Source organism: Heterocephalus glaber, unplaced genomic scaffold (assembly GCF_053883595.1).
Source record: "Heterocephalus glaber isolate CG9 unplaced genomic scaffold, H.glaber_assembly_v1.0 deba00001773, whole genome shotgun sequence".
In the NCBI taxonomy this organism is placed as follows: Eukaryota; Metazoa; Chordata; class Mammalia; order Rodentia; family Bathyergidae; genus Heterocephalus; species Heterocephalus glaber.
In genome coordinates this window covers 6,485,629-6,512,208 of record NW_028258463.1, presented here as the reverse complement: position 1 = coordinate 6,512,208, position 26,580 = coordinate 6,485,629, and the positions used below count along the sequence as shown (strand labels likewise).

The window sequence follows — 26,580 nt, the reverse complement described above, 5'->3', positions numbered from 1 at the left end:
ACGAGCCAGGTGCAGACGGGCCACAGGTGGTGCTAGGGTGGTGAGGCCAGATGTGGGTGACATGGACGACACTGTGTGGGGCGGGGACCAGCTGGGAGGGGCCAGGCAGGCGTGAGGGTGGAGATGCTAGGGCGGGGGCAGGTGTGTGTGCAGGGAGACCAGGGGGGATGCGCTGGGAGCAGAGACAGCCAGCTGGGGCCCTGGGGGAGGTGGGGGGGGCTGTGTCCTGCAGGTGGGAGGAGACACGCTCTGTCTTTCGGGAGGCTGTTTAGCCAGTGGACAGAGTCGCTGACACCATGTTCACACCCAGCTGGGCGGAAGCGAAGAGACATGAAGCAGTCATCTACGCCGCGTCCTCTCTCACCCCACCACCCTCTCCTCCCTGGGTTCAAGGATGTGGCTCCACTGGGGAGGAAAGGGCTGGAGCTGACCATGCTTCCCATGCCAGGCCTGTGTGCCTGCTTCGTCCCCCTCCGAGACCTCCACCCCCCTGCCTGCTGAGTGTGACTTAGTGAATCCCCTCTGATACAACCTCCTCAGGGCTCCGTGGCTCATCATGCTGAGGTCCTGTCCCCTGAGGACCCATATTTTAGGGTTGCAGACCTTCATCCCAGTGACTCAACTCTGTGTCTGGAGCACCCTGACCTTTCCCACATGAATGAGCTCCAGAGAATCCTGGGATAGAATGGGAAATTGTGTATAAAATTAAGAACACAGATGAATGGATAAACAATGTGGTCTGTTGTGGAATATTACTCAGCCGTGAAAAGGAATGAAGTACATGGTAAGTGAAAGAAGACCAATAGCATATGACTCCATTTTTGTGAAAATCCAGAATAGGCAACTCAGTCAAGGCAGAAAGTAGTTTAGTGGTTGGCAGGGGTTGGGAGAGGGGACAGGGTTGGGGGGAATGATTGATTGAGGGATGTAGGTACAAGAGTTCTTTTAGGGATAATGGTTGCACAACATTGGAAATGTACTAAATGCCACCACATTGTAAATATTAGAATGGTGACTTTTCTGTTAATCATATTTTATAACAATAACAACAAAAACAAGTCAAGTGTGGCAGCACACATCTGTGATCCTGGCCCTTGGGAGGCTGAGGCAGGAGGATTGTCACAAGTTCAAGGCCAGTCTGGGCTACACACTGAGACCCTGTCCCAAAAACAAAAACAGAAAGCTAATCCTAATCCCTTTCTACCCTGTCCCTGATCGTCACTGAACAGCCGGGCAGGCACTGGTTGTGTAACTCCCTAGAGCTCAAAGCTTTCCAGAAGCTGGGTGCACAGATTACGGATCCACACGTGTTTGTCTGTTTTTTCCCCCAGTGGATTGTGAGCTCCTAGAAGGCAAGAGGAGGCCTTTTTGCTTCGCCTCACATCTCACTGAGCCTCTATTGCAGCCACGGAGGTCAATTGTTGCTGTCTCCCTTCAAGAAAGAGCTCGCTGAGCCAGGCATGGTGGTGCATCCTGTCATTTCAGCTGCTTGCAAGGCTGAAACAGGAGTATCTCAAGTTTGAGGGCAGCCTGGGTAATTTAGGGAGACCTTTTCTCAAAATAAAATTAAAGAGGGTTGAGGATGTAGCTCAGTGGCAGAGTATCCTGAGTTCAATCCCCAGTATCACAAAAGAAGAAAAGAGAAAATAATTTTATTTTTCATGGACAAATGTATATATTTATGGGGTACAATAGGTCTTACTGAAGGCTCACATAAGCCTTCCCCATTGAGACCCAATTTTCAACAGTTTCTGCTCTGTCCATGAAGGTTTATCTGCCCACAGAAGCCAGCATACAGATTAACTGCACACTATCATGAGCTAGGAACACAAGCCCTTCCTCCCCACCCGCACTCACCTCGACCTGGGTCCCTGGAGAAGGCCACACTTGCAGAAGCGCCGAGCACAACAAAACCCAGACACCAGCCACTTTCACCAACGCAGGGCCTTTGATCGTGAGGGTCTTCTATCTTAGGCCCCCTGGCTGCAATGCTTGCCCACCCTTGTGCACAAGATAAAAAGTACATAGCCCACCTCCCAGAAGGGGCTATGTTCAAATCGAAAGACAACTGAGGTGCCCACAGACTGGGACCCCCCTTAAAAAATCACACCAGCGACTCTCCTGCTGACCTTGAGCTTGGGAAAACCAGGTTCAAGTGGTACTTCTTGCTGGTTAAGGTGATTTCTGTGTCCTCTCTTCTCATCTCTAAAATGCACACAGAGCATCCCCTCCCTCCAAACCCATCGTGACTGTGAAGGTTAGTCCTCACCTTACCTCCAGAGTTTGCCACAAAATATCTCGCTTTTATTTTTATTTTCACATAGCTCTAGTATATTGATAGTCTTTGAAAACAAAAGAGCATTCAGTTTATAGCATCTTGTTTTTAGTAGTAGTGCTGTTTCCATTTACAAAATAGGGTGACTCTTGATTGCTGTAAATTAAATGAGTCCTGGCAGCAATCTGCTCGCTCTCTCTCTCTTTTTTTTTCTCCTAAATAGGAAATGAGTTTTAAATGCATAGTTATTTCACCCTTGGTCTTGTGAGGGAGACATTGTAACGTCCATTTTTTCAGTACTGGGGATCGAACTCAGGACCTTGCACTTGTGAGACAGGCACAGCGCCACTGAGCTAAATCCCTGGCCTAATGTCTATTTTATAAGTGAGAAAACTGCGACTCACAGAGGTTAAGGGTCCGCCCCAAGGCACACAGCAAGCAGGCAGAGGTGTGGGAGCCAGTTCAGCCTGGCGCTAGAGCCTCTCCGGATTGGACACGGTTCCTTAGTGACTGCTGCATCCCAAACTGCCTTGGTGGGGACGAGGGTCCGGCAGTGCCTGTGCTGATAGCGCTCACACTCTGGTAGCAAGTTTGACAAGGAGCACCCACGTACACAAACAAGATCATCCCAGAATGCATTAGGGCTCTGAAAGAATCGTAAATCAGATGCACTTATAAATCTGAGATCACAAGCCAGGAGTGGTAGTGCAGGCCTGAAATCCCAGCACGCTGGCGGGCTGAAGCAGGAAGATTGCAAGTTTGAACCCAGCCTGGACAATTTAGCAAGACCCTGTCTCAAAATGTTTAACAACTTAAAAAAAGGCTGGGGGCCGGGGATTTAGCTCAGTGGTTCCGCCCGCCTGCCTCACAAGCACAAGGTCCTGAGTTTAATCCCCAGTACCAAAAAAAAAAAAAAAAAAAAAAAAAAAGGGCTGGGGATGTAGCACAGTGTGAAGGCTCTGGGTTCAATCCCCAGCATCATTAATTAATTAATTAAGTAGAGATTACAGAGAAAGGGTACTTCTTTTTTTTTTGACCCTGCAGGATCTCGTTATGTAGCTCAGGCTGGCCTAGAACTCACGTGATTCTTCTGCCTCAGCCTCCCAAGAGCTGGGATTACAGGCCAGTGTCACTACTCTGGGCTAGAAGGGATACTTTCAATTGGGGACTCAAGGTCAACATCTCCAAGGACCCCAAATCACGGAGAAGCGTGGCTGGTCCGGAAAGAGTCAGAGAGGGCGTGAACGGAGCAGGGTCCCGCCCCGCCCGGCCTGGAGGGTGACGTCATGGCGCCCGTCCTGTGACGTTGGCCTCTGGCCACTTGCGGATCGTCTGGCGAGGGAGGACCCGCCCGCGGGGGGCACGGGCACGGATGAGGAAAGTGTCAAACAAGCCCTCTCTGTCCCCGCAGGCGGGTGGGTGCGCGGCCCCGCCCAGCGCTGGTTGCTAGGGACGCCCGGTGGTCGCTGGGGCGGGACCGCCGGCCGAGCTGAGTCTCTGGGCTGGCGGCTGCGGAGGGCGGGTTAGGGTTAGGGTTAGGGCGGCGGCGGCACCATGAAGTCGGCCAAGAAGGACTCCCGCGTCCGAGTCCCCGGCAGGTTCTTGGAGGCCGCCGAGAACTTCAAAGGTTGGCGCCGGCTTCCTTAGGTGCTCAAGAGAACCCAACGGGAGAGCTCAGGATGGGGCTCAGGACTGGGGCCTGGAGGACCCCGGTAACCCTAGGGATACAAAAGTCAAGACACCTGGGACCCGGGTGTGGTGGTGTACACCTTTCATCCCAGCACCGGGGCCGCTGAGACAGGAGGATCTAAATTCCAGCCCAGCCTGGGCAATTTAGTGGGACCCTGTCTCCAGACAGGGCTGGGCATATAGCTCAGGGTGAAGGCTCTAAATTCGATCCTCAATACCGGTAAAAAAAGCGGGAAAGAGATAAACCCTCCCAGGTCACGCCCACAGTAACCCCCCCCCTTTGGAACAGCAAATCAGCTTTAACATCCTGTCACCCACTCCCATGAGCCTTTGGGGGCCACTGTCTTTCTATGCCCTGACAGAGGGTATCAGGGTTAAATGTGTGACCCCAACCCTCAAGAAATTCAGAGTCTAGGGAGACCCCAAGGAGAACCAGATAAGAATGGCCAGATAAATGCTGTAGGTGCCGTTGGTGGGTTGGGGGGCTCAGAGCACCTACCCAGACCCCGGGTAGTGGGGTTAGGGAGGAAGGTATTTTGAAAACGCTGATATTTATGGCAGAGGAAGAGAAGGAGAGGGAAGGGAGGGAAAAAAGGAGGAGAAAGAACGGGAAGGGGGTGGGGTGTGCTTCCACAGACTTGGGGAGCAGAGATTCCTGGACCCCGGAACCTGAGAGCCTGAGGGGGCTGGCAAGTAGGCGGGGCACCGTGCAGGGTCCAGAAGTCCAGGGCTCCCAGCCTCAGCTGCTCAGGGGGCACTCAGGGTGTGGAGGAGGCCAGGGTTGGGGTCAGCAGGGTTTCCTGTGAGGCCCGGAAGACTGACAAGAGCCTGTGGCTCTCAGTGTGGCTTTCTTTTATGCTTCTTCACAGTGCAAAAGGCTGGTGCTGTTCCGTGACATACTTTTTAATAGTTAAGGGACTAGGGGGCAGGAATCTGATTCCCTTTTCCAAGGGCAGTCAAGGGCTTTTTCAGCACCCGCTCCTGCTTACCTCATTTCTGTTCGATCCTAATCAGATGGGAACTTTCTGCTGTAAACAAATCAAGGAAAGATTTTTCACTGTGTTTATTTTTAATAAGGGGAAAATTAAACAGCCCTGGGGTTAAGAACATGCCCCGGGCAGAGTGAGGCAGGTGGAAGTGAAGGGCTTAGCAGGCACGAGCCCTTTTTCCTGAACTTCCTTAGGGAAGCCCCCTATATGCTAGGACGCTGTCGCCTGTAATCTGGTGCTGTTTCCATGGCCTCGGAATCATGAGCGGAAAAGGCGAGCAGATCCAGTGACCGGAAATCTGTTTAGGGGCTTGAGAGGCCTAGGTTTCTTGCTGGTCTTGTTGCTAGGAAACAGGGAGGCCTCCCCATGGTCCGGACCCATCCTCCTTCTTTGCTGAGTAAAATGCTGTCCTCGTAGGAGCAGTCCTTGCCTAGCCTACATGAGGCCAGAATTTCCCAAAGATTTTAATCAACACTAAAACCTAAAAAAAGAATTACATTTATTTTATTTATTTATTTTTTTCAGTACCGGAGATCAAACTCAGGACCTTGTGCTTACCAGGCAGGTGCAGCACCACTGAGCTAAATCCCCGGCCCAAAAATTACATTTAGATAAAATAAGAAGCAGAAAAATGAGTCCAGCCAGGTATGGTGGCTCATGCTTATAATACCAGCACTCATGAGGCTGAGGCAGGAGAATTACTTCTCTGAAATTTCAGGGCCAGCCTGAACTACATAGCAAGACCCTGTCTCAAAAAAAATAAAAAACAAAAAAAACTGAGCTAAACAAAACAAACAAAAAAATGAACCTTGAGTCCAGGTTTTTCCTGTCTCCATAGTTCCCTCCAGCAGAAGTCACCTAACTGCCCTGTGCTGGGGGCTGGTGCCTTTGACCCCTCAGCTGTCAAGATGGATGAAGAAATGCCAGCAGCACTCAGCTTCGGCTTTCTTCCCTGACCCCTTTTTTTGACACAGGGTCTCTGTGTATTCCAGCCTGGTCTTGAGCTCACTATGTAGCCCAGTCTAGCCTTGAACTTGTGGTGATCCTCCTGCCTCAGCCTCCTGAGTGCTGGGGATTACAGGTGTGCAACACCGTGCCCAGCTAAGGTGCATATTTTGGCTGGGGATTTAGCTCAGTGGTTCCAGTGTCTGCTTCGAAATCACAAGGTCCTGAGTTCGATCCCCGGTACCAAAAAATAAAAAATAAAATGCATATCTTATTTTAATGACTATTTAATTCTCTGGAACACACCATTCCCTGACTGTGCGCAGTAACAGAGCATTTACTGTATTGCATTCAAGATGACTGACTCAGAAAAACCTCAGACCAGTGTTGCTGGCTGCTTCAATCTGAAACATGAAGAAGTAGCTTCTGCGTCACTAAATGAGGTGGGAGCCCTGGGCCCAGAAAGCTTCGGTAGTGTTGAAGGTCTGTACTCCCCTGAGGTAATTCTGCACCCACTGGTGAAACGAACACACACATCTGGAGATGTTTAATCCCACGGGAAGACGTAGACCAATCAAGGTGATGGGGAGAAGAATAATGTACCAAAACATTTATAAACTCAGATCTTCATCCAGTACTGGCTCTCTCATGGGCTGTCACTAACTTTGAGGAGTTTGTGTAGAAGGGAGAAGTGGTGAGATCAAAGGCTGAGGCTGCATCTCTATGCGCGGTGGCCGATCAGCCCTCCATGTGTTTGTGTGCATTCGTGCATTTGTGTTTAGTGGACTGTGGCCCATAGGCGGAATTTAGAGTTATGTTTTGAAAGACTGGGGCTTTTTTTTTTTTTTTGCCACCATTTGGACATTTCCTTTAAAAGTAGTTTGATTTTAGGGCCGGGGATTTAGCTCAGTGGTTTCGCCGCCTGCTGCGCAACCGCAAGGACCCCAGTTCGATCCCCAGTACTAAAAATTAAATAAATAAATAAAATAAATAGAAAGTATACCATTAAAAAAAAAAACAAGTGGGGCCGGGGATTTAGTTCAGTGATTTCGCCGCCTGCTGCGCAAGTGCAAGGACCTGAGTTCAATCCCTGGTACCAAAAAAAAAAATTTTGATTTTACCAGGAATGGTAATCCCAGCACTATGGGAGGCTGAGGCAGGAAGGTGGAAAATTCAAGCTCAGCCCAGACAATTTAAACTAACGAGGGCTAGGGATGTAGCCCAGTGCAAAGGCCTTGGGTTGCATCCCTAGTAATACATAACACACACACACACACAGAGTTTGATTTTTTTTTTTGGTACCGGGGATCGAACTCAGGACCTTGTGCTTTTGAGGCAGGTGCTGGAACCACTGAGCTAAATCCCCGGCCCAATAGGGAAACATCTTTTCTTTTTTTTTTTGGTACCAGGGATCGAACTCGGGTCCTTACCCTTGCGTAGCAGGTGTCGAAACCACTGAGCTAAATCCCCGGCCCCAGAGTTTGGTTTTGTTAACTAAAACTCCTCTCTTGATGTTTTAGTGATATATTATCTTAAAAATTAGAGAATTTGAGCCAGGTGAGGTGGCACAACACCTGTAATCTCAACTCTGGAGGCTGAGGAAGGAGACTGAGCTCAGTTTGAGTCCAGCCTGGGCTACATATCAGAGACCCTGTCTCAAAAGAAAAATTTTAAAAAAGGGCCGGGGATTTAGCTCAGTGGTTCAGCTGCCTGCCTTGCAAGTGCAAGGGCCTGAGTTTGATCCCCAGTACAATAAAAAAAAAAGAAGATTTGGGTGCTTTGAGAAGCAGAAGAAAAAACAAATTTGGCTTTAAAAGCCTCAAAGCCAGGGCTTAGGTTTTCTTGCGATTGTTTTGTGGCATTCGGAACCAGAGGGAGAAGGTCGGGGTCACAGCCGGAGGAAGGAGCTGCACACTGCCTGGCTAAGTGGTGCCCTGTGCCCTTGGTGCCCACACTGCAGCTGCGGGAGGGACGCAGGCTGGGATCGCTCCCTATCCCTCTGGCCTCAAGAGCACAGTAGTCATGGTTCCTTCGTTCTGCTGTGGTCTCCAGTCTCACACCCCAGGCCATCTTGTGCCAGGCTCTGCCCCCAGTGGAAAGGCTGGAGTCCTTCACTCTACATGGCCCAGCAGGCTCTGTGAGGAGCGGCTTCCTGCTTCTGCCTTGCTATGCTGTGCTGCGGGACAGGTGCCTGGAGTCCCAGGGCTGCAGGCTGCTCTGCCCTAGAGCCATTTCCCAGCCTGACTTCTCACTTTTCCCTGTGCATTTAAGCATCGCAGGAAGCCTTCCCTGTCCACTCCATCGACAGGACTGGGACCCCTGGATGTCCCCATAATGTCACTAACTTAGTGTCCCCTGGGGATGTGCCCTTCGTACACTGAGATGCTGCCTTGTGTCCGCAGAACATAGCACCAAGCCTGATAAACCATCATTAGTAAATGAAATAGTATAGGACAAATTGTCTGTGGGGAACATGCTATTTCCCACACAGTATCTTTTTTTAACCAGTCTTAAGGAACTCGATGCCTTCACCCCAAACCAAAGTGCCAGCACTAGAAGAGCCCCAGGAGATGTCTAGTGCAGTTGTCCCAAACTACTGTACACCAGGATTTAAGTGGGGTTTTTGTTGTTGTTGTTTTTGGTACTGGGGATCGAACTCGGGTCCTTGAGCTTGTGCAGCAGGTGGCAAAACCACTGAGCTAAACCCCTGGCCCTGTTGTTGTTTTTTGAAGACAGGGACTTGCTATGTATTCCACGCTGGCCTTGAACTCACTATGTAGCCCAGACCGGCCTCAAGCTTGCAGGGATCCTCCTGCCTCAGCCTTCTGAGTGCTGGAATTATACGAAGCAGCTTTCCAGGATTTAATTTTTTAAATTCAAGGGAGCTGGGGCTCTGGCTCCACACAGTTGAAGACCGAAGCCTCAGTCACTGTGTCAGTCCAGGGACAATGGGTAGGTGACCCTGAAGAGAGACCTTAAATAGCCCAGCAGGGTGCTATGGAGACCACTGCCAGGCTATGGGAGTGGCCAGCCCTGCTCCTCCGTGCACTCTACTATGGAATCGTCATTTTATTTTTATGTTTACATGTACAGCAACCTCCATATATAAAAACTTGCAATTCTCTCTCTTTTTTTTTTTAATCAGACCGGAAGCAGGCAAAGATACCTGAGCAGCCCACACCCCCCATTCAGCAGGAGCCTGAGCCCATCAGCAGCGTGCTCCAGGGAGACGACATTCTTGCCTTGGCCATAAAGAAAGAGGACTTGAAGAAAGTAAGGAGGAGCCAGGCTCCCCAGCCCTGCCGGCTATGTGGCCACACCCCGTCTCTGCCGCTTCCCAGCCCCAGGGAGCATCCTTGTCCAGGGAGAAACACCAGTTCTTTCCACTTCAGCATCTGCAGGAGTTCAGCGTGTTGTCTGTTTTCACATTTCTGAGATTTGGGTGGAATTCATGAGAGAATGAGGTGTCTCGCTTCCCAGAGAGCCAAGTGCCAGGGTTCCCATTTCAGAGACGAGAAAATGACTATTTGTTTGTTTGTGTTACTAGGAATTGAACCCAGGGCCTTCCCGCTCAGCTACATCCCAGCTTTTTTTTTTTTTTTTTTAATTTTGAGACAGGGTCTCGTTATGTCACTAAGTCACGCAGACTGGGCTCAACTTGCCATCCTCCTGCCTCAGCCTCCCAGAATGTTGGGATTACAGGCAGGAGCCACCATGGCCAGCTGAAAAATGAGTTTAAGCAGCCGAGGTGGGGATGCGGCTAGAACTGCTGACCCCTAGCCCCCTGCTCTACCTGTCAGCCACTTCTCACCTGGAGGCTTCCACTGCTATTTTTTCTCCCCGAGATGCTGCTATGTCTTGTGTCTGTTCCATAGACATTTCCTCGAGGGAACATATGGGCCAAGCTGGGGAAGCAGGCTTGCCAGACTTCAGGAAACCCACCCGGAGCTGGCACGGAGGACATGGGGGTTCCTCCTCCTCCTCTTCACAGGTGCAATTCCCCTCTGTTTTCTTTTTAGCAACACATTCCTCGCCTTTCTGAAGACAGCCCTGCCATCATCCAGAAATTTTTCATCCGGAAGCTCAAACCCAAGGATTCTCAGAGGAAGATCTGCCACTTAGTAGCCCATCCTGTGAACCCAGATGTGGCCACAAAGCCCCTGGCCTACTTGGGTAGGGCCCGTCTTCATCAGAAAGCTGCCCCATTCGGGGGTTTACATCCCCAACCTGCAGCTCCTCTTTCCCTGTCCCTCTTTCCCCTCAAGGTCCCGGTGACAGCTTCGATGGACGTGACCAGATCCTGCCTCACCACATCTTGGGAACTCTCCAGGACTTTAAGAGAATTGCAGTTGCTCGAGGGAACACCCAGGTTCGTTTGTACAGAGCTGCCTGGCCGAGAGCAGTTACTGAAGGCATTTTCTTCTGCCACCTACAGTCAAGCAGGGTCACGTGGGGCAGAAGGCGGCCTTCCCATCATGCAGTGCTACTCTGTCCTCAGATCCTTCTCCACCATGGTGCAGGTTGCCTGGGGTGGCATAAAAAGGCTCAGTCACCCTGGGCAAAAGGGCCACTTAACATCAGTTGTGAGGCAGAAAGCTAACACTCAAAGATGCTCATTGAAATCAGAATCGGTGTCCCCCTGGTCCTGTGATTTGCTGTCACCCGCCACTCGCAGACCCGCAGGGAGCATTCTCAGTGGATGTCGGGAGGATCTGGTTCCAGATGGGCCCCAGAGAGTCCCCCTCCCCAGTGCCCACCTGGTGCTTTCCAGCTGGCCGAGCTGATCCGAACCCCACCCTGCCTCATGACCCTCATCTCAGCTAGAGAAGAACCAACACCAAAGGCCCCAAAGGAGAAGAAGAGGCATCCCCGGGCCCCACCGCCTCAGCACAACTTTCTGAAACACTGGCAGTGGCACGTGGCCCTGCGGAAGAAGCAGCAGAAAGCCCTCAGTGGTGAGCAGAGCCCGTGGGGCTCCTGCCTGGCCTCCATCTGGCATGGACACTCTGCTCAGCTTTTTCTCGCCCCCTCCTGTCCTCTGGACTCAGCTTGATGTGTGATCTCAGCGTTGTGGGAGGCCGAGGCAGGAGGACTACAAGTTTGAACTGAGTCTGGGCATTTTAATGACTTAGGAAGCTCCCTGTCTCTTAACTGTCAGTAGGGATCCCAGACCCTTTGATAGTCTCTTAGTGACTTAGGGAAACCCTGTCTCAAAATAAAAAATAAGAAAAGGAGCCAGGGATGGAGCTCAGTGGGAATGTCCTGGGTTCGATTCTCAGTACTGCAGTGCTGCAGTGTGGGGCACCAGGACCCTGGGTATCGACCTGGCTGAGTGGTTGCATTCCTGGCCCTCGCTCCCCAGAGCACCTGAAGAAGCCAATCAACGAGCTGCTGATGCACTCGGGTGAGACCTACAGACAGATCCAGGAGGAGAGGGAACTCATCGACCGCTTGCTGCCAACCGGGCATGATGGCAAAGTGAGGACAGCCACTCCCAAGTGCCCTGGCTGGGGGTGGGGTGCAGGGGAGGTGTCTGGACACGGAGATGGCTTTTCACAGGTTGCAAAGCTGGGGAGGAAGCAAGCTCACCTTGGCAGAGCACTGTGAAATGCTCGGGGCTGCACTGAACTCTACTGTTGGGTGTCGGAGGGCAGGTTCATTTAATAACTCAGCCCAAGGTGGTCACAGTAGTCGACTTAATTACTGAGTTGTTGCAAGAGCTGCAGGTGTTTCTGGTAAAGGCTTAACCTCAGCCCTTGGGCTTCTCGAGGCTCTGTGCTTTGTCCATGGGCATTAGCAAGCACCCAGCCCTGCCCACAGCACCTCTCTGGGGGCAGTAAAGGCTATGGCAGGCAGCCTGGACAGGAGCAGGCATGTGTGTGCCTTCTCTTCTGCCATCAGGCAGCCTTGGACCCCCATCCCGCCCCATGGAGCGCTGTAGCCTTGGCTGCTCTTGTCTTCCCAGCCCCTGGCCAAGATGTCGAGGTGACTCCCTGCTCTGTCCCCCTTGCCAGGACTACAAGAAGACCAGTGCATTCTGGAGTCCCCTGGAATACTTGGGAGGGGAGATGACGGGTTTGGTCATTACCAAGACAAAAACTCAGCGTGGATTCATGGAACCCATCACCTGCATCAGGAAGCCGAGCTCGATCCAGGCGGAAACCGGTAAGGGGGAGGGCTGTAAACCAGCCAGCATCAGTGCCTGCCCAGGGGACAGGGCAGAGTGATGGGCACCAGCCTGGCTTGGTGGGACCAAATCCTGGCTGTCTGTGGCCTTGGGCAAAGCCCCAGGTCCTCCCTGAGGTTCAGCTCTGCTTTAGCAAAACTGTGACAGAAAAGGTCGAAGAGGCAGCCTCCCTCCGGCCATGCCCAGCTGTTGAACGCCTGGAATGTGGCTTGTCAGGGCATGCTACACCCTGGGTTTCAAAGACTAGGTTGGAGAAATACAATTAATAATTTTTATATTGGTTACACATGGCAATGGCAATCATTTTGATATATTGAGTGAAATAAACCAATGAAATGAATCACACCTCTCATTACCTTTTCAGTATAGCACCTAGAAAGTTTGTGATGACACACAGGGTTGGATTATGTTGCGTGTGGGCAGCCCTGCTTTAGAGCTGCCAGCCACCTGGGTTCAGGTCCCAGGGTGTCAGGTTTCTGAACACCACTGAGTTCTTACTGTATTTGACCCCTCCGGCCCTCGGTTCATCATCTGTAGACTACACAGAGGGTTGGGGAGTTAAATGAGACGAGATATTTATTGAGGAGTTCAGGCTCAATAACCCACTCAACAGGCAGCTGCCCAGCCCTGGGGGAGGCTGACACAGTTTGCTTGCAAGTTTGAGTTCTGCTGGGGTGATTTAGGGAGACCCTGTCTCAAAATAAAAAATAAAAAGGGCTGGGGATATAACTCAGTGGTACAGCGCCCCTGGGTTCAATCCCCTGTAATGAAAAAGAAAAAAGTAGCTGCTGTGGTTGTTTTTCATTGTGACCCAAAGTCTTGGTGTTTGGAAGCTTGTTTTGCGGGGGTCCCATGTAGGGCTGCTGAGCAGCAACGGGGCATCCAGAGGCCTCGCGAGTATTTTCCATCCTTGTTGGAGATGATGTTAAGATGGGGGCTGTCAGCGTCCCGGGTGAGTGGGTAGGAGGGGTGCGGCTGAGGCGGCAGCTGGTGCTGAGGCCCTCGGGCCCCCTCTAGGATTATCTGCACCGAAGGACGCTTCGTTCCACCGTGCCTGGGACCGGAGTCTCTTTCTGAACTACCGGCGCAGGGAGCTGCAGAACCTGATGGCCGAGCTCGATTTTAGCCAGAGGGTTGGTGGCGCCTTCATGTCCTGGCTGAGGGTCCTGGGGTGGTACCCGCCTTCGGGCAGCTCACCTTTCCTCCCATGTCCCCTGAGGATGTCGATGGCTTGGAGGTGGTGGGCCGAAGGCAGCCCTTCTCGTCCGTCACAGTGGAGGACATCGGCCTGTTTGGAAAGAGCCAAGCGAGTGCCTCGGAAGACACAGCTTGCCAGCAAGTGGAGGGACAGCGGCCAGACAATGTGGCTTCCCCAGGCGCCCACGGGTGTGCGGAGCGGGTTTCCCTTCTGGGAGTTGGCAGAGCTACGGCTCTCTAGATCTCCCGGCAGCCGTGTCTGTGGGCTCCACATGGTCTGATCGTATGGCCTTCGAAAACCTAAGTCTGGTTTTTCTTATAGAGACTTCTGGGCTGGTCACAGTGATGCAGCCCCCATGTCTATTCTCGGTCCTTCTCTGCTATTCTGCGGGAAGCCCGCTTGCTGGATCAGAGGCCGCAACCCGCAGGACAAGGTAGAGCCACCTGCACCATCACCCCCTGGTGGAAGGGCCTCCCTGGGGGGGGGTGCAGCCCAAGGTGACCATGGCAGTCACAAGGAGCTGGTGCAGACTCCTGTTGGCATTTTTATCTGGTTACACGTTTGCCATGTCTGAAAATGGTAACAGCGACACTACCTCAAGCAAGAATAAAATCACACAGCTGAAAAGAGACCATCACAAGCTACCCAGTGTGCACCTCGCCCCCAAGCAGGTAGCTAGGCAGATTCTCACAGCCACAGGGCCTTCAGAAGTTCTAAAATAGTCCTCAGATGCTGAGGAGCGGAAATGTATGTGCTGGGTAGCAAACCTATTTATTTTCTTACTGTTGATAGTAACCTCAGAGACAGCCATCACTGGGTATGACACCACTCTGAGGGTGGCCAGGCCCCTGAGGCCTGGGACAGGGACTTTTAGCACTAAGCCCAGAGAAGTTGCAAGCAAAAGGGGATGAACTGCTCACCTTCCAGCTGAGACATTTCTCATGCCTCCTCCTTGCCCAGAGCCAGGTCGGAATCGGGGTGCGCTTGACCTTTGAAACCCTTGAAGGGGAGAAGACGTCCTCAGAACTGACCACAGTCAACAACGGCACGGTGGCCATTTGGTATGACTGGCGGCGGTGGCCTCAGCCCGACTCTTTCCAGGACTTAAAAAGAAGCAGGATGCAGCGGTTCTATTTCAACAACCGGGAAGGTACCGAAAAGCTGCCCTCCTCTGGCTTCCTGGTTTGTTTTGTTGTTGTTGTTATTGTTGTTGTTTTGATACAGGGTCTCACTGTGTAGTTCAGGCTGGCCTAGAACTCGTGGTGACCCTCCTGCCTCAGCTTCCCGAGTGCTGGGGTCACAGGTGTGTGCCACTGTGCCCAGCTTTCTTCCTGGTTTTGTCTCAGCATCCAAAAGATACCAACATCCAGTCAGTGCCTGGATCCTGCAAGCTTGAAGCCTTCCTCCTTGCCTTGTCCCCCTGTCCTTCAGTGAAGAATGTGATCTTGTTACCAGACAGGGTCCCGGGAGGGAGCAAAGTGGAGATGGGAAATCAACTTCCCTCACTCTATCCATGGGATAAGTTGTAGATTTGCTGACTTCCATTGCATAAGAAGAATTTTTAGGATGCATCAGTGAGAGGCAAAAAGGATTTATTAGGCAGAATTCTTTTTTTTTTTTTTGGTACCAGGGATTGAACTCAGGACCTTGCACTTGCAAGGCATTGAGGCAGGCGCCAGAACCACTGAGCTAAATCCCCAGCCCGATTAGGCAGAATTTTTAAAGTATGAACTCGAAGAAATAGAATATCAAGGGCTGGGGATTTAGCTCAGTGGTTTCATCGCCTGCTGCACAAGCGCAAGGACCTGAGTTCAATCCCCGGTACCAAAAAAACAAGCAAACAAACAGAAATAGAATATGAAGTGTTGAGAGAGAGACAGAGAAAGAGAAAGGGGGGCACATTATTGCATTATTTCTTGGACCTGAGAACATTTATGTTTCTCTTGAGGGAGTGGAAAATTATGGAAAAGATGGCTCACCCCCCACCCAGAAGGATAATTAGGGTCTTGGTATGTAGCCCAGGCTGGCCTTGAATTTGTGGTGATCTTCCTGCCTCAGCCTCCTAAAAGCTGGGATCATAGGCATGCGCCACCATGCCTGGCAAAAGTACAATTTTTAAGTTACGATTTTCCATGTCTCCTTTCTACCTATCTTTATTTCTTCTATCCTGTGTCAGTCTAAAAGCTTGTGTCTGTTGAGAGAATGAGGAATGCTTGGGAACATAGGCTGGTGATCTAGGAGCGCCATTACCTGCACTGCATAGGCCCGAGGCGAGGATGGACATCTGTCCCCACTTGCCTGGAACTTCCCCAGCTTTAGCACTCGAAGTCACCTGTTCCAGGAAGTCTCTCAGTCCTGGAAAACCAGGATGGCCTGGGCTGCTGTCAGACAGAGCTTGGGGGCTCAGTTAACTTTCTACATGCAAGCGTAGGGCTCAGCTGGTTCCCCCTGACCTCTGTCTCCCGCCATCTCAGGTGTGATTCTGCCTGGAGAAACAAAAACCTTCACCTTCTTCTTCAAATCTTTGAATGCCGGGATCTTTAGGGAGTCTTGGGAGTTCCGGACCCACCCCACTGTCCTGGGCGGTGCCCTCCTGCTGGTCACCCTGCAGGCAGTGTCCCTGACCCAGGACATTTTCAGGGATGAGAGGAAGTTGCTGGAGGTAAGCAACCCAGGACCTCGGCCCTTGGGGACACCGGATAGGTTACCCTGGTGTTCTTGGCAGTGCCCATGGGACTCTTATTTCTCCCAGCCCAGGAGGTGAATTTTTCACAAACAGGCAACCAAGCTTGTTCCAGAAGCACTTCCAGGGCTTTGGGATGGAGCAGATGGGGCAGGCAGGCTGGGGGAGGGCAGCGGGCAGCCTCACCGGGCAGGGCCCCCAGTGAGCTGGAAAGGAATTTACGAGAGTCCCAAGATTCAGACTGCAGAGAAGGGTGTACCAAACAGATCACATGACCCTCGGCTGTATTTTGTTTCCTGCCGGCTGCTACTGTGCAGTGGAGGGACATTTAACTGATAAGACTTCCAAACCAGAGGCGACCGTTTAAAACCCATCTCCAAACCCTGCTCATCGCTGACACTCCGGGAATTTGCCACGTGCAGTGGCTCTTGTGGGCGGTGCTTTGAGGGATTCTGCAGAGATCTGTGGGGTTTTGTTCACTGAGGTCCCAGACACAGCCAGCTACTGCAGTTGGGCCTCAGCCAGGGTGATCAAAGGTGATTTTGGGAAACGTCAGGCTCCTGGTACTTGCTAACTGTAGGGCCGATGCCACAGGAGATGTCTTTGACCGAGTGGCCAGGCTGAGTGAAAGGTCACTGCCATTCTTAGTAGTGCCCAAACTGTGCACCCTGCCCCTTCCTAATGGAGGAAATGCTAAGGTGAGACCTCCAGGTCCCATTCAAGAGCCACTGTCCTTTGGGTCCCTTCTGGGGAACAAGGATGTTTGGAGAGAAACACTCCCAAAGGCTTTTGAGTCTTGGAAGAGGTGTGTGTGAGAGAGAGAGGTGATGGTTGGAACTCTGACCCTAGGGAGGCACAAGGTCCCCAGGGGCCTGGCCTCCTCGAGGACACATGGGTGCTGGGAGTCTGGGCTGCCGTCAAGTGCCACCTTCCCTTCCCCAGAGCAAGCTGGCTGCCCATGAGTCGGTCACCATCGTGCACACTGTGCTGCAGGAACTGCTGAGGGGGATCCTGACCCCGGAGCGCACGCCGTCCCCTGTGGACACCTATGTGACAGAGGAGGACTTGTTCCACCGCGGGAACCCTGAGGTACAGGCTCTGTGCTGTGCATGGTCTTCCCCAGCAGCCCTATGGGATCAGGGTGCCGTTTACACCCTCATTTTACACTGTGGAAGCCGAGACTCAGAGAGGTTAAAGCCGATGGCCAGGACAGCCAGCAAGTGGAGGGCTGGGAGGCACAGAGTGGCACAGACTCCTCAAACCCGGCCTTTCTTTTTTTTTTTTAGTTTTGTTTTGGGTACACGGTCTTCCCTGTGTTTAGCCCAGGCTGGCCTCAAATTCGTGGCACTCCTCCTGCCTCAGCTTCCCGAGTGCCGGCATTACAGGCGTGCACCACCACGCCCAGCAAAACCCAGTCTTTCTTGGCAGCCCCAATGCAAAAATAGTTTTAATTGGAGATGCTCTGGTTGAAGGGGAAGTGGGGATCCTGCTGGCCCCCTTGTTCCTTGTCAGTGCCCGGAGCAAGGGGAAATGGTAGCTGGCTGGTGTGGGCTCCACACACTCTGGCCAGCCTCCCCCTCACCACCCTCTCTGCCTCTGCTGCAGCTGCATTACCAGCACCAGCTGGTGCAAGGCCTGCACCGGCTGTGGCACCAGTACATGGTCCCGCCCCTCAAGGACAGAGAGCCCTGGCTCAGCCAGGAGGAGCCCCTGAGCTCCAGGATCCAGGCAGCCTCTCTGGAGAAGGCCCCAGGGAATCCTGAGCACTTTAGGAGTCCAGTCCCCGAGCTCCAGCTGCACTGGCCGGAGAGCAAGGCCCTCGGGGACCCCCGAGACCCCCTCCTGTCCCAGAAGTCTGCAGCAGGGACCAAGAATTCCCCGAGCAAGCGCATCACGGAGGAGATCCTGATGGAGGAGATCCAAGACTGGGAGAGCTCCAGGAGCTGCTTGGAGCCTGAAGGCTTCTCCCTGCCCCAGTGGAACCTCTGCCTGGGGGACTTCAGAAAGGTGCTCCTGAGACTCGGAGTGGATGGTGGACAGCTGGGTGCAGTGCAGTGCTCAGAGCCAACAAGGGACACCCCAGCAGCCCCACTCACCCCACGGGCAGAGACTAAACCTCCTGAGGGCCCAGAGAAAGTGATCTTTTGGGTCCCATCTCTTTTTTTTCTGGGGTGCCCAGGTGTACCATAAACAGGAGGGTCTCCCTCTGAGAGCATGGCAAAACTTAGAAAAGGATTCAAGGGTACGGATTTCTGAGGGAGGTGCCAGGCCCCACAAAAGGTCCCCTAGACAGACTCCATGGCTCCTGGCCCCTCACCCTCTGTCCCATATTGCTGTACCCATCCCTAGAGGATGTAGGGACCTTTGGGGTCCTGTGGCAGGATGGTTGCCCATGGTGCCCATGCCCCTCACCAGGCCGTGATGACTCTCCCCGAGGAGCACGAGAGAGAGGACGTGCTCATCAGGCTCAACAGGGCAGCCCTGGAGCTGTGCCCAGAGCAGAGGCCGCTGCAGCCTGACCTCCTGTACCAGCTGTGGTAGGTCCAGTCCACTCTCCCATCCCCGCAGCCGCCCTGGCTCCTTCCCTTCTTCAAATCTGGGCAGGGATCCTGGGGAGGAAGTTCCAGGACTCAAGGGGCTGAGCTTCCCTTGAGCTCAGGTTGCTAAAGATGCTGCTGACACCTGTGCCCCAGAACCTGCTGCAGTAGCCCTTTTACCCAGCAGAGTAAATTCCTGGCCTTTCCTTTTTCCGTTCCTCTCCTCTTGTTCCTTCTCATTGAGTGGAATAATGAAAAAAAGGAACAAGTAGAGGTCTCCGAGAAGAGGGGCAGATTCCATGAAGAGCTTCCCTTCCGTGTTGTCACCCTTCCCATTGTGTGGGGGGACTCGCTTGTGCAGGGTTAGGGGGCTTTTGCATGGCCCAGCCCTTCCTGCAGGGCAGGCCCCACATCTGGCTGCTGCTCCATGCAGACCTGTATGAGATCCTGAGCCAGGCCCGGGGCATCTTTTCTTCTGAGCACCAGAGAGGATGCTGGCTGCGTGGTGTTTCCATGCTAGCTCCTGGCACTAGGGACCTGGGCCTCTGCAGGTTCAAGGGCAAATGAGGAACCAGGGATTTTCTGCAAGGTTTGCTCCTATAGTTTGCAGCTGTGGCGAGATGTGATCGACAGCCTGGTGTGCCACTCCGTGTGGCTGAGGATGCTGCTGGGCCTCCCGGAGAAGGAGACCATCTATGTGTTCATCCCAGAAGAGCAAGGTCAGAGGCCTTTGTGTCATCTCTCCCAACCCCCTGCCCTGGCGGCTGTGGGCTCTTGACCATTTGTTATCCCACAGTGGATGCCCTGCTAGGTGGAGCCCATGGAGCCCCAGCACCCTTCTATCTGCTGCCAAGACTTGGGACCCCAAAGCTACCCTAGCAAACCCTTTAGCAATCCCCTCTTGTTTTGCAAGTGGAGTCCCAGAGAATGTAAATGACTTTTCCGTGGCCATACACAGGGAATAATAGTAGGACTGGACGTAGAACCCAGCCTTTCTCTCTGTTAGGTTTTTTTTGAGGCAGGGTCTCCCTAAGTATTTCAGGCTGAATTTGAGCTCACTCAGTAGCCCAGGCGAGCGTGGAACCCCACCTCTTGTCTCTCCCCTGAATGAGGCAGCCTGTGGGGGCTGCAGAGAACTGGGCCCTGGGCTGTCACTCTTCACAGTCCCATCTCGAGCCTAGGATGTCAGTGAGGCTGCAGGGCACCCCGCCCATCACCTTCTGCTCACCTCCCTTAGATCAGAAATCTCTTCCCACCATGGAAATGAAAGTGACAGCTGGGAGAGTTGGGAAGGAGGAGCGGAAAGGAGCACCCCAGGAAAAGAAGCAAGGGGGAGTCAGAGACAAAGAGGACAAAAAAGGAAGCAAGACACCCGTGAAAGAGGCATGTGGGGCTCGGTCTGCACCCCGGGTGGGCGGGGAGGGGACTGGAGGGGCTTTGGAAGGTGGTGGTGGCTCCAAGGGGGCCACCGTGCAGAACGTCTGAGCCCACCTCGGGAGCTGTGGGGACCCCGTCTCCCCAAGCAGGAACGTGTGAACAGCAAGAAGCAGAAGGCGAAGGAGGACAAGAAAGTCATAAAGTCTACAAGTCATGACAGGCTTTCCTCGGAAGACCCCACGCCTGAAAGCGCCATGGCATCTCAGGAGCCCACAGACCCTCTGGTCATGGAGAAATACATGCAGCAGCTGCACACTGAGGTGCGGGCAGTCTCGGGCCACGCCTCCCTGCCACACTCAGGCCCGGTCCCTCCGCTGTGACCGGTTATAAGTGCCAGAGTACAAGTGACAGAGGCAGAGCCGCTGCCCCTCAAAGGGTATTCTCGTGAGCCAAGCAGACCTATAAATTAGCATCCCAGGAAAAGTATATCGGGACAGAGCCCAGGGACAGGGGGGGTCACTTAGGTGTCAGAGGGTTGCCTCTGCTGCTGCCACCATCTGGAAAACAGACTAAGGGACACTGAAGAGAACGCTTTTCTCTCTCAGCAGCTTCCACCTCGTTAGATGCAACCTGGCATACGTGATCCTTAGATCACTGTGAGAATTGTTATAATCCATTTTTGTTGCTATAACAAAATACCACAACTGGGTAATTTATAAGGAAAGAAGTTTTGTTTCCTTGTTTTGTATTGAGAATAGGATCTTACTATATAGTTCAGTCTGGCCTTGAACTCACTATGTAGCCCAGGCTGGCCTCAAACTCACAGCAATCCTCCTGCCTCAGCCTCCCAAGTTGTGGGATTACAGGTGTCCACCTTTGGTGTTTTTGTGAGGCAGTGCAGGTTGACATGCAGGTGCCTTCTGCTGAGCAAACCTTTGCCTGCGACATCTGTCTCATTCCTCCAGGTCTACAGGTTGCTGGACACCCTGGTGATGAACCTGATGGTGTTGGCTGATGAGCTCAGCCCCATGAAGGATGTTGAGGAACAGCTGCATGTCTAGCTGCCTCGGACCAAGCGACCCCCTGGGTAACAAAGATGACAATAAAGAGCCATTAGATTTCTAGTACGTGTGTTGAGCCTGTGTCTTAGGTGCTGGATGTCCACAGGCTCAGTCACTGCCCAGGTCCTCCCAGTGCCTGGAGCCATCCCCACCTGGGGAGGTGATGGGAGAAGGACCAGGAGAAGAGCGAGTTGGTGGCAGGACAAGGAACCCAATCGGTGACAGGGCAGATAGCCGTGCCCTCAAAGTCCCTGCTCTGGTCTGCCTTGGCCCCCACCTCTAGGGTGATGCTTTCCGGAGCTGGGTTCTCCCCAGTGTCACCACCAAGTATGACAGCATGAGCCCGGGAGGGAACTGGAACCCATGGGACCTGGATCCCCACACGCCTCCACCTCCGCTGGCTCCAGGGCCACCCTAGTCCCCAGATGCCAGGCCCCTTGTCCTGTCTTCGGTGGAGGCTATTTTCAGCTCTAGTCTGTGGTATCTCCTTCCTCATGTCAAATCATCAGCCCCTGAGCCATTTGTCTGCCTTAAGAGCCAAGCATGGTGGCGCATGTCTGTAATCCGAGCACTCTGGGAGGCTGAGGCAGGAAGATGGCGAGTTTGAGCCCAGCCTTGGGCAACTTAACAATAAAGCAAGACCTTTCTCAAAATAAAAAATAAAAATGCCAGTGCAAAGGCCCTGGGTTTAACCCCTCAGTTCTGAAAAAAAAACCCAAACCCCAGCTCCGGTGTTTACCTCCCCTCCTTCGCACAGCCACAGAGGAACGTGAAGTGGGCTGGGGTGGCAACTCAGTGCCACCTGGGAAGAATGGCACCTCAGGCAGCTGCACTCCCTCATGGAGTAGGCTCAGGCTCCCAAGTTGGGGACCCACTCAGAATGGCAGGTCGCTTGTGGTCTCCAGGCACTGATGGAAGGAAAGATGGGGCGGGGTGGAGGCTAGGGAGGAGCCAGGAGCCCCTGGTGTTCACATTTGGTATTTTTGTGGGACCAGGAGGCTCAGAGAGGGCGGTGCACTCCCTCCTGGAGCTGGAGAGGTGGAGTCGATGTCCTGGGGAAAAGTCCTGTCCTGTCCTTTAATGTCCTCATGACCCTAGGAGGAGGGGAGGGTGCTGACCCCCACACCCCCCTGCTTCCCATCAAGGAGAAGGCAGAGGAAGGGCTTGGAAGTGGGGCGCAGGCTCCAGCTCCTGCACCCGCAGGGGTCCCAATCCAGCGAGCCCAGGATGCCCGCCCCGCCCCGCCCCGCCCGCCTGCCTTCCTCCTGTGTCCTGTTACTGCCGAGGCAGACTGGCCAGGCCCGCTGAGCAACTTTCCTCCGGAGTATCGCCCGCTCGCCGGCTGGAGTCTACGAGGCGACAAGAGGCAGAGCTGCAGCTCTCGGGGACCCTGCGCCGTCCTGCTGAGGGGTCTGTGCCCTCTGGGACAGAGTGGGTCTCGGGGACGAGGGTCCACAGTGGATGGCTCTGGAATTGCTGCCGAGGCTGTGCCGTCCCCCTGCCTCGTGGATAGGGTCACTGCAGAGGCCGCTGGGGCCGGGGCCCGGGGCGCGCGCGCTGGAGGTAAGTGGCGGTGCTGCCATGAGGCTTGCGGCTGAGTTTCTTTCCCAGGAGCACCAGGGCCAGGGAGGACCTGCAGGCTTTTTGCCTGTGCCGCAAGGATCTGTGGTGGCACCCAAGACCCCTGGCGGCTTTCCCCACAGACCGCCGCAGGTCTGGCCTCGGGCCCACCCCCACCCCCCCGCCTCTGTCCCGAGGCTGGCAGGACCGAAGCCCTGTCAGGACGGGCACTGCCATTCCCTCTCCCTGCTCACCTGGGGCCTGTTGGGGACTGGATAGGAAGGGGCGCCACACAGAGGTTTTGGCAAACTTGTGCACATGTCCAGACAGATCTGGGCTCTTTCCGTCCCTCTCAAAGTCCCCACCAGGGTGGGTGCCATCGGCTTCCTCAGTGCTGACTTTCGGGAATCTTCCCCCACCCTTGTCCTCCAGGACCTGAGAAGCGTTGCCTCCCCAGGACCCCCAAAGTTCTCCTTGGGACCCCCTGCCCCTCCCGCCCCAGCTGTCACTACTCTGCCTGCCGCACCCTCCTGCCTCTGCCTTCTCCCCAGCTCCGAATGGGCCTCCTGGGCCCTGGCTGCTCAGTGTCCTTCCCTGTGCCCAGCAGGGCCTGGCTCAAGGTTACTGCAGTAATTCCATATGGCTGCCTGGGGCTGCCACCGCTGCGGCCTTATCGGCAGCTGGGTTGGGTTTCACCGCCTTTTATGCCTGGGCATATTGTGTTCGATAAAACCCTTGCTTGTAACCCTGCTGGCAGGGCTCCCGGCCGCTCCCTCCTGCCTCCTGCCTCCTGCCTTCTGCCTCTCCTCCCCCTGGAGCTCTGAGCCTGACCCCGTCCCCTCAGACACCAGGCAGGAAGGTCAAGCCTTTCCCTTGCCCCTGACCTCTCCCTTTGCCTGCTCCCCAAAGGTGCGCTGAAAAAGCCCACCTCCTTCCCAGGAGTGAAGTCCGGGGGGCCACCAAGCTCCAGAGTCACCAGTCACTGCCCCCCCCCCCCCGGGCCCACCAGGTCTGGGCCGGCTCTGGCTCTGGTGGAGTAGGGATGCCAGACTGGTTCTGCTAGTTCCAGCAGCCAGCGGGGAGGGGCGTGCACCGGGCGGGCTTCCGTGCACAACTATTTCCCATCCACTCTGCCACCGCCAGCCTGCCCACTGGGAGGTGAAGGCAGGTCTGAGTCACGGCGAGGGGGAGGGCAGGAGTTAAACTAGTTGTGGCTGTGGCATCGCCACAGAGGGCCTGCCGCTGGCTGGACGGAAAGACAGCGGACGGAAGGAAGGAAGGAAGGAAGGAAGGAAGGAAGGAAGGTAGGCAGCTCCAAGCCAGGTGTGCCCTATCTCTCCAGAGCCCGGGTTCCCAGGCAGGGGTCCCTGGGCTGGGATGGGACCTGCCGAGGCCTGCAGGGGGGGCCCCTCTGAACTGAGTCCAGGCTGGCGGCACCGGGGTGGAAGGAGAGGATCCAGAGGCCAGGAGCAGCACTGCTTCTGCCTCCTGCCTCTGGCAGTCTGGGGACCAGAAGGAGGCTCAGCCAGGCTGTGATGCCCATGGGTGTCATGGGGAAGGGCAGGCTCTGAGGGCCCCGCCAGTGTGTGATCCCCACACACACTACAGCCACAGGGATGGCGGCGGTGGCCAGGTCACCGAGAGGCTCAAGGACGGACTTGCCTCAGCCTTGGTCTGACAGGCTTTGGGGACAGAGGCACCTGGCCCCGGTCCTCCCTCTGCTGAGCTCTCCTGGGCTGTGGAGAGCCTGGGCCCTTCTGCTTTGCCTGTGAAGTTGGGACTGAGATGGGAAAATAATCAGACTAACGAATTACCAAACTAAGTGACAGGGATCATAAGTATTGGATTAGTCTTATGGAGGCCTAGATGTTGGTCCCAGCCCTTCCACCCACACGCTGTGTGATGTCAGCAGGCCACATCCCTCTCTGTGCTCCAGTGGATGTGGGGGTGCCCATGACAAGCAGCCTTCCCAGGGGTCCTGCCCTCTGCCTTCTGATCTGGCTCACATCCCTCCCCACTTGGCTGGTTGCTTCCTCCTCCTCTCCATTCCCCTGAGCCTCCTGGCTCCTCTCGGCCTGCACCTCCTCTGGGAAGTCTCCCCTGAACTTCCTCGCCAGAGTCTTATGTGCTCCTGGGCACTCCTGGATGTGGGTGGGCCAACCCTGTGTCCTGGGCCTGGCATCGTGCCCGACTCAGAAAAGACCTTCAGGAAATAAATGTCGAGTCCATCAAACTACAAACATTCGCCATCAGAGGAGAGAGGAGAAGCCAGAGAGGTCATAAGCTAGATCTTGGCAGAAATGCGGAGGGAGGCAAACTTGCCTGGGTAGGCATGTGGGCATTCGCGGCAGTCGAACTGGGGTCCTTGCTGAGGTCACGCATCTGCGGTGAGGACGCCTGGGATCAACCTGGCCCCCGTGCCAACTCTGTGATCTTGGACAAGCCCTTGCTTGGCTCATTTCCTGAGCTCCCAACCCCATCTCTGAATGGTGACAGTAATAAGAGCATCTTTGAGGGGTGGCTGTGTACATGGGCTTGCCTGGTGAGAAGCGCTTGTTGAATAATAAAAAATATAACCCAAAAATGCTAGGTGTTGTGGTGCATGCCTGTAATCCCAGCACTTGGGAGGCTGAGGCAGGAGGACTGCTGTGAGTCCAAGGTCAGTATGGGCTACATGGTGAGTTCAAGGCCAGCCTGAACTACACAGCAAGACTGTGTCTCACAAATGAAAAGAAAAGACAAATAAAAGTGAGAGTCTGCGGAAAGCTGTTCCCGACCGCAGGGACCCCGCTGGCCAGGCCTCAGTCAGTCCGTGGCTGAGTGCCAGCGAGGTGGGCCACTGTCCCTGAATTCCAGGTGCCCTCTCTTCCTCAGCCCCATGTGGAGCCCACGGACACGGCCGCCCTGCTGAGTGCTCGGCGGCCCGCCCTTCAAGACGGTGACCTCTCCACGGTGTCCCTTGGCCCTCCACCTCCGGCGGGGGCGGGGGCCGCCCACCTCCAAGTCCCCAGTCATGACGACGTCCGCGCTGCGACGCCAGGTGAAGAACATCGTGCACAACTACTCAGAGGCGGAGATCAAGGTGCGAGAGGCCACCAGCAATGACCCCTGGGGCCCGCCCAGCTCGCTCATGGCGGAGATTGCTGATCTGACCTTCAACACGGTGGCCTTGGCGGAGGTCATGGGCATGCTGTGGCGGCGGCTCAACGACAGCGGCAAGAACTGGCGGCATGTGTACAAGGCGCTCACGCTGCTGGACTACCTGCTCAAGACGGGCTCGGAGCGCGTGGCCCACCAGTGCCGCGAGAATCTCTACACCATCCAGACGCTCAAGGACTTCCAGTACATCGACCGCGATGGCAAGGACCAGGGCGTCAACGTGCGCGAGAAGGTCAAGCAGGTCATGGCCTTGCTCAGAGACGAGGAGCGGCTGCGGCAGGAGCGCACGCACGCCCTCAAGACCAAGGAGCGCATGGCGCTGGAGGGCGTGGGCATCGGCAGCGGCTTCACGCGGGGCTCCCCGTCTTCCTACACCTGTGAGTGAGTCCCCAGGTGTGGCTGGGACGGGGAGGGGGCCCCAGGGCCAGGCTTGGCTCTGCAACCCTGAGCTGTGATTAACAGTTCTGAGGACTCAGGGGCACAGTGCCTGGCACACAGCAGGTGCTCTGCAAGTTGGCCACAGGATAATGTCATGATAAATGTGTCACTGTGCCAATGAGCTGTTTATTTATTTTTCAGACAGGGTCTCGCTATGTAGTTCAGGTTGGCTTTGAACTCACTATGTAGCCCAGGCTGGCCTTGAACTTGCAGGGATTCTCCTGCCTCTGCCTCCCAGGTGCAAGGATCACAGGCCTATGCCACCACACTTGGCTGCTAATTAGCTGATTATAGGATGGCACAGTGGCTGAAGCTCAGGCTCTGGGACTGCATGCCCTTTATTATGTCCACTCCAAGCTATGCAACCTGAGCAACCAGTAATCTGAACCTTGGGCTCCTCCTCTGTGAAATGGGAATGATCTCACCTCCCTCCACTGATTGAGAACGTGACCTGATCCAGCAGTGCCCACAACCCTTTGCCT

The 26,580-nt window shown here is 54.4% G+C and overlaps 2 protein-coding genes and 1 long non-coding RNA gene across 12 annotated transcripts in view; 2 read left to right on the top strand and 1 right to left on the bottom strand.

Moving 5' to 3' along the window:
* Positions 1–3,601: 3,601 nt before the first annotated feature.
* Positions 3,602–21,004, top strand: Mycbpap (MYCBP associated protein). 3 transcript variants are annotated; one of them, XM_021240133.2, is made up of 20 exons: positions 3,833–3,902; positions 6,255–6,381; positions 9,044–9,171; positions 9,918–10,071; positions 10,164–10,267; positions 10,670–10,853; positions 11,261–11,376; positions 11,913–12,063; positions 13,103–13,218; positions 13,305–13,471; positions 13,605–13,716; positions 14,244–14,433; positions 15,758–15,945; positions 16,909–17,055; positions 17,572–17,973; positions 18,382–18,503; positions 19,107–19,222; positions 19,741–19,886; positions 20,030–20,200; positions 20,846–21,004. In XM_021240133.2, exons 2-20 carry the CDS (start codon positions 6,255–6,257, stop codon positions 20,939–20,941), a joined length of 2,937 nt encoding a protein of 978 aa, XP_021095792.2. In that variant the 5' UTR covers positions 3,833–3,902; the 3' UTR covers positions 20,942–21,004. The 3 variants fall into 3 exon arrangements, with proteins under 3 accessions (XP_021095793.2, XP_004859755.2, XP_021095792.2); XM_021240134.2 differs by lacking the exons at positions 3,833–3,902; positions 6,255–6,381 and adding an exon at positions 3,602–3,690; XM_004859698.3 differs by lacking the exon at positions 6,255–6,381 and having other exon boundaries at positions 3,720–3,902.
* On the bottom strand, positions 20,787–22,971 carry LOC106010633 (uncharacterized). 2 transcript variants are annotated; one of them, XR_015447797.1, is made up of 4 exons: positions 22,756–22,971; positions 22,200–22,498; positions 21,681–21,849; positions 20,787–20,963 (listed from the first exon to the last, which is right to left on the bottom strand). It is a non-coding gene; the product is annotated as an uncharacterized LOC106010633 (long non-coding RNA). The 2 variants fall into 2 exon arrangements; XR_001184397.3 differs by lacking the exon at positions 22,200–22,498 and having other exon boundaries at positions 22,756–22,956.
* The window catches only part of Epn3 (epsin 3), a 9,170-nt gene continuing 4,480 nt past the window's right edge, over positions 21,891–26,580 (top strand). For 6 of the 7 annotated variants that reach the window (XM_087202468.1, XM_004859697.3, XM_021240139.2 and 3 more), the window contains exon 1: positions 25,515–26,037. In XM_087202468.1, the coding sequence (XP_087058594.1) occupies positions 25,515–26,037 (523 nt within the window). Of the gene's footprint in view, positions 22,505–25,514; positions 26,038–26,580 lie in introns of those variants that run through there. The other variant, XM_021240138.2, reaches the window with a different exon arrangement.

Excerpts from the sequence above, each read along its gene's own strand:
- Mycbpap (XM_021240133.2), top strand. The coding sequence starts at position 6,255 with ATGACTGACTCAGAAAAACCTCAGACCAGTGTTGCTGGCTGCTTCAAT. Across the intron at positions 9,172-9,917 it reads AGAAAGAGGACTTGAAGAAA|CAACACATTCCTCGCCTTTC; the intron begins GTAAGGAGGAGC and ends TTTTCTTTTTAG. Across the intron at positions 11,377-11,912 it reads CAACCGGGCATGATGGCAAA|GACTACAAGAAGACCAGTGC; the intron begins GTGAGGACAGCC and ends CCCCCTTGCCAG.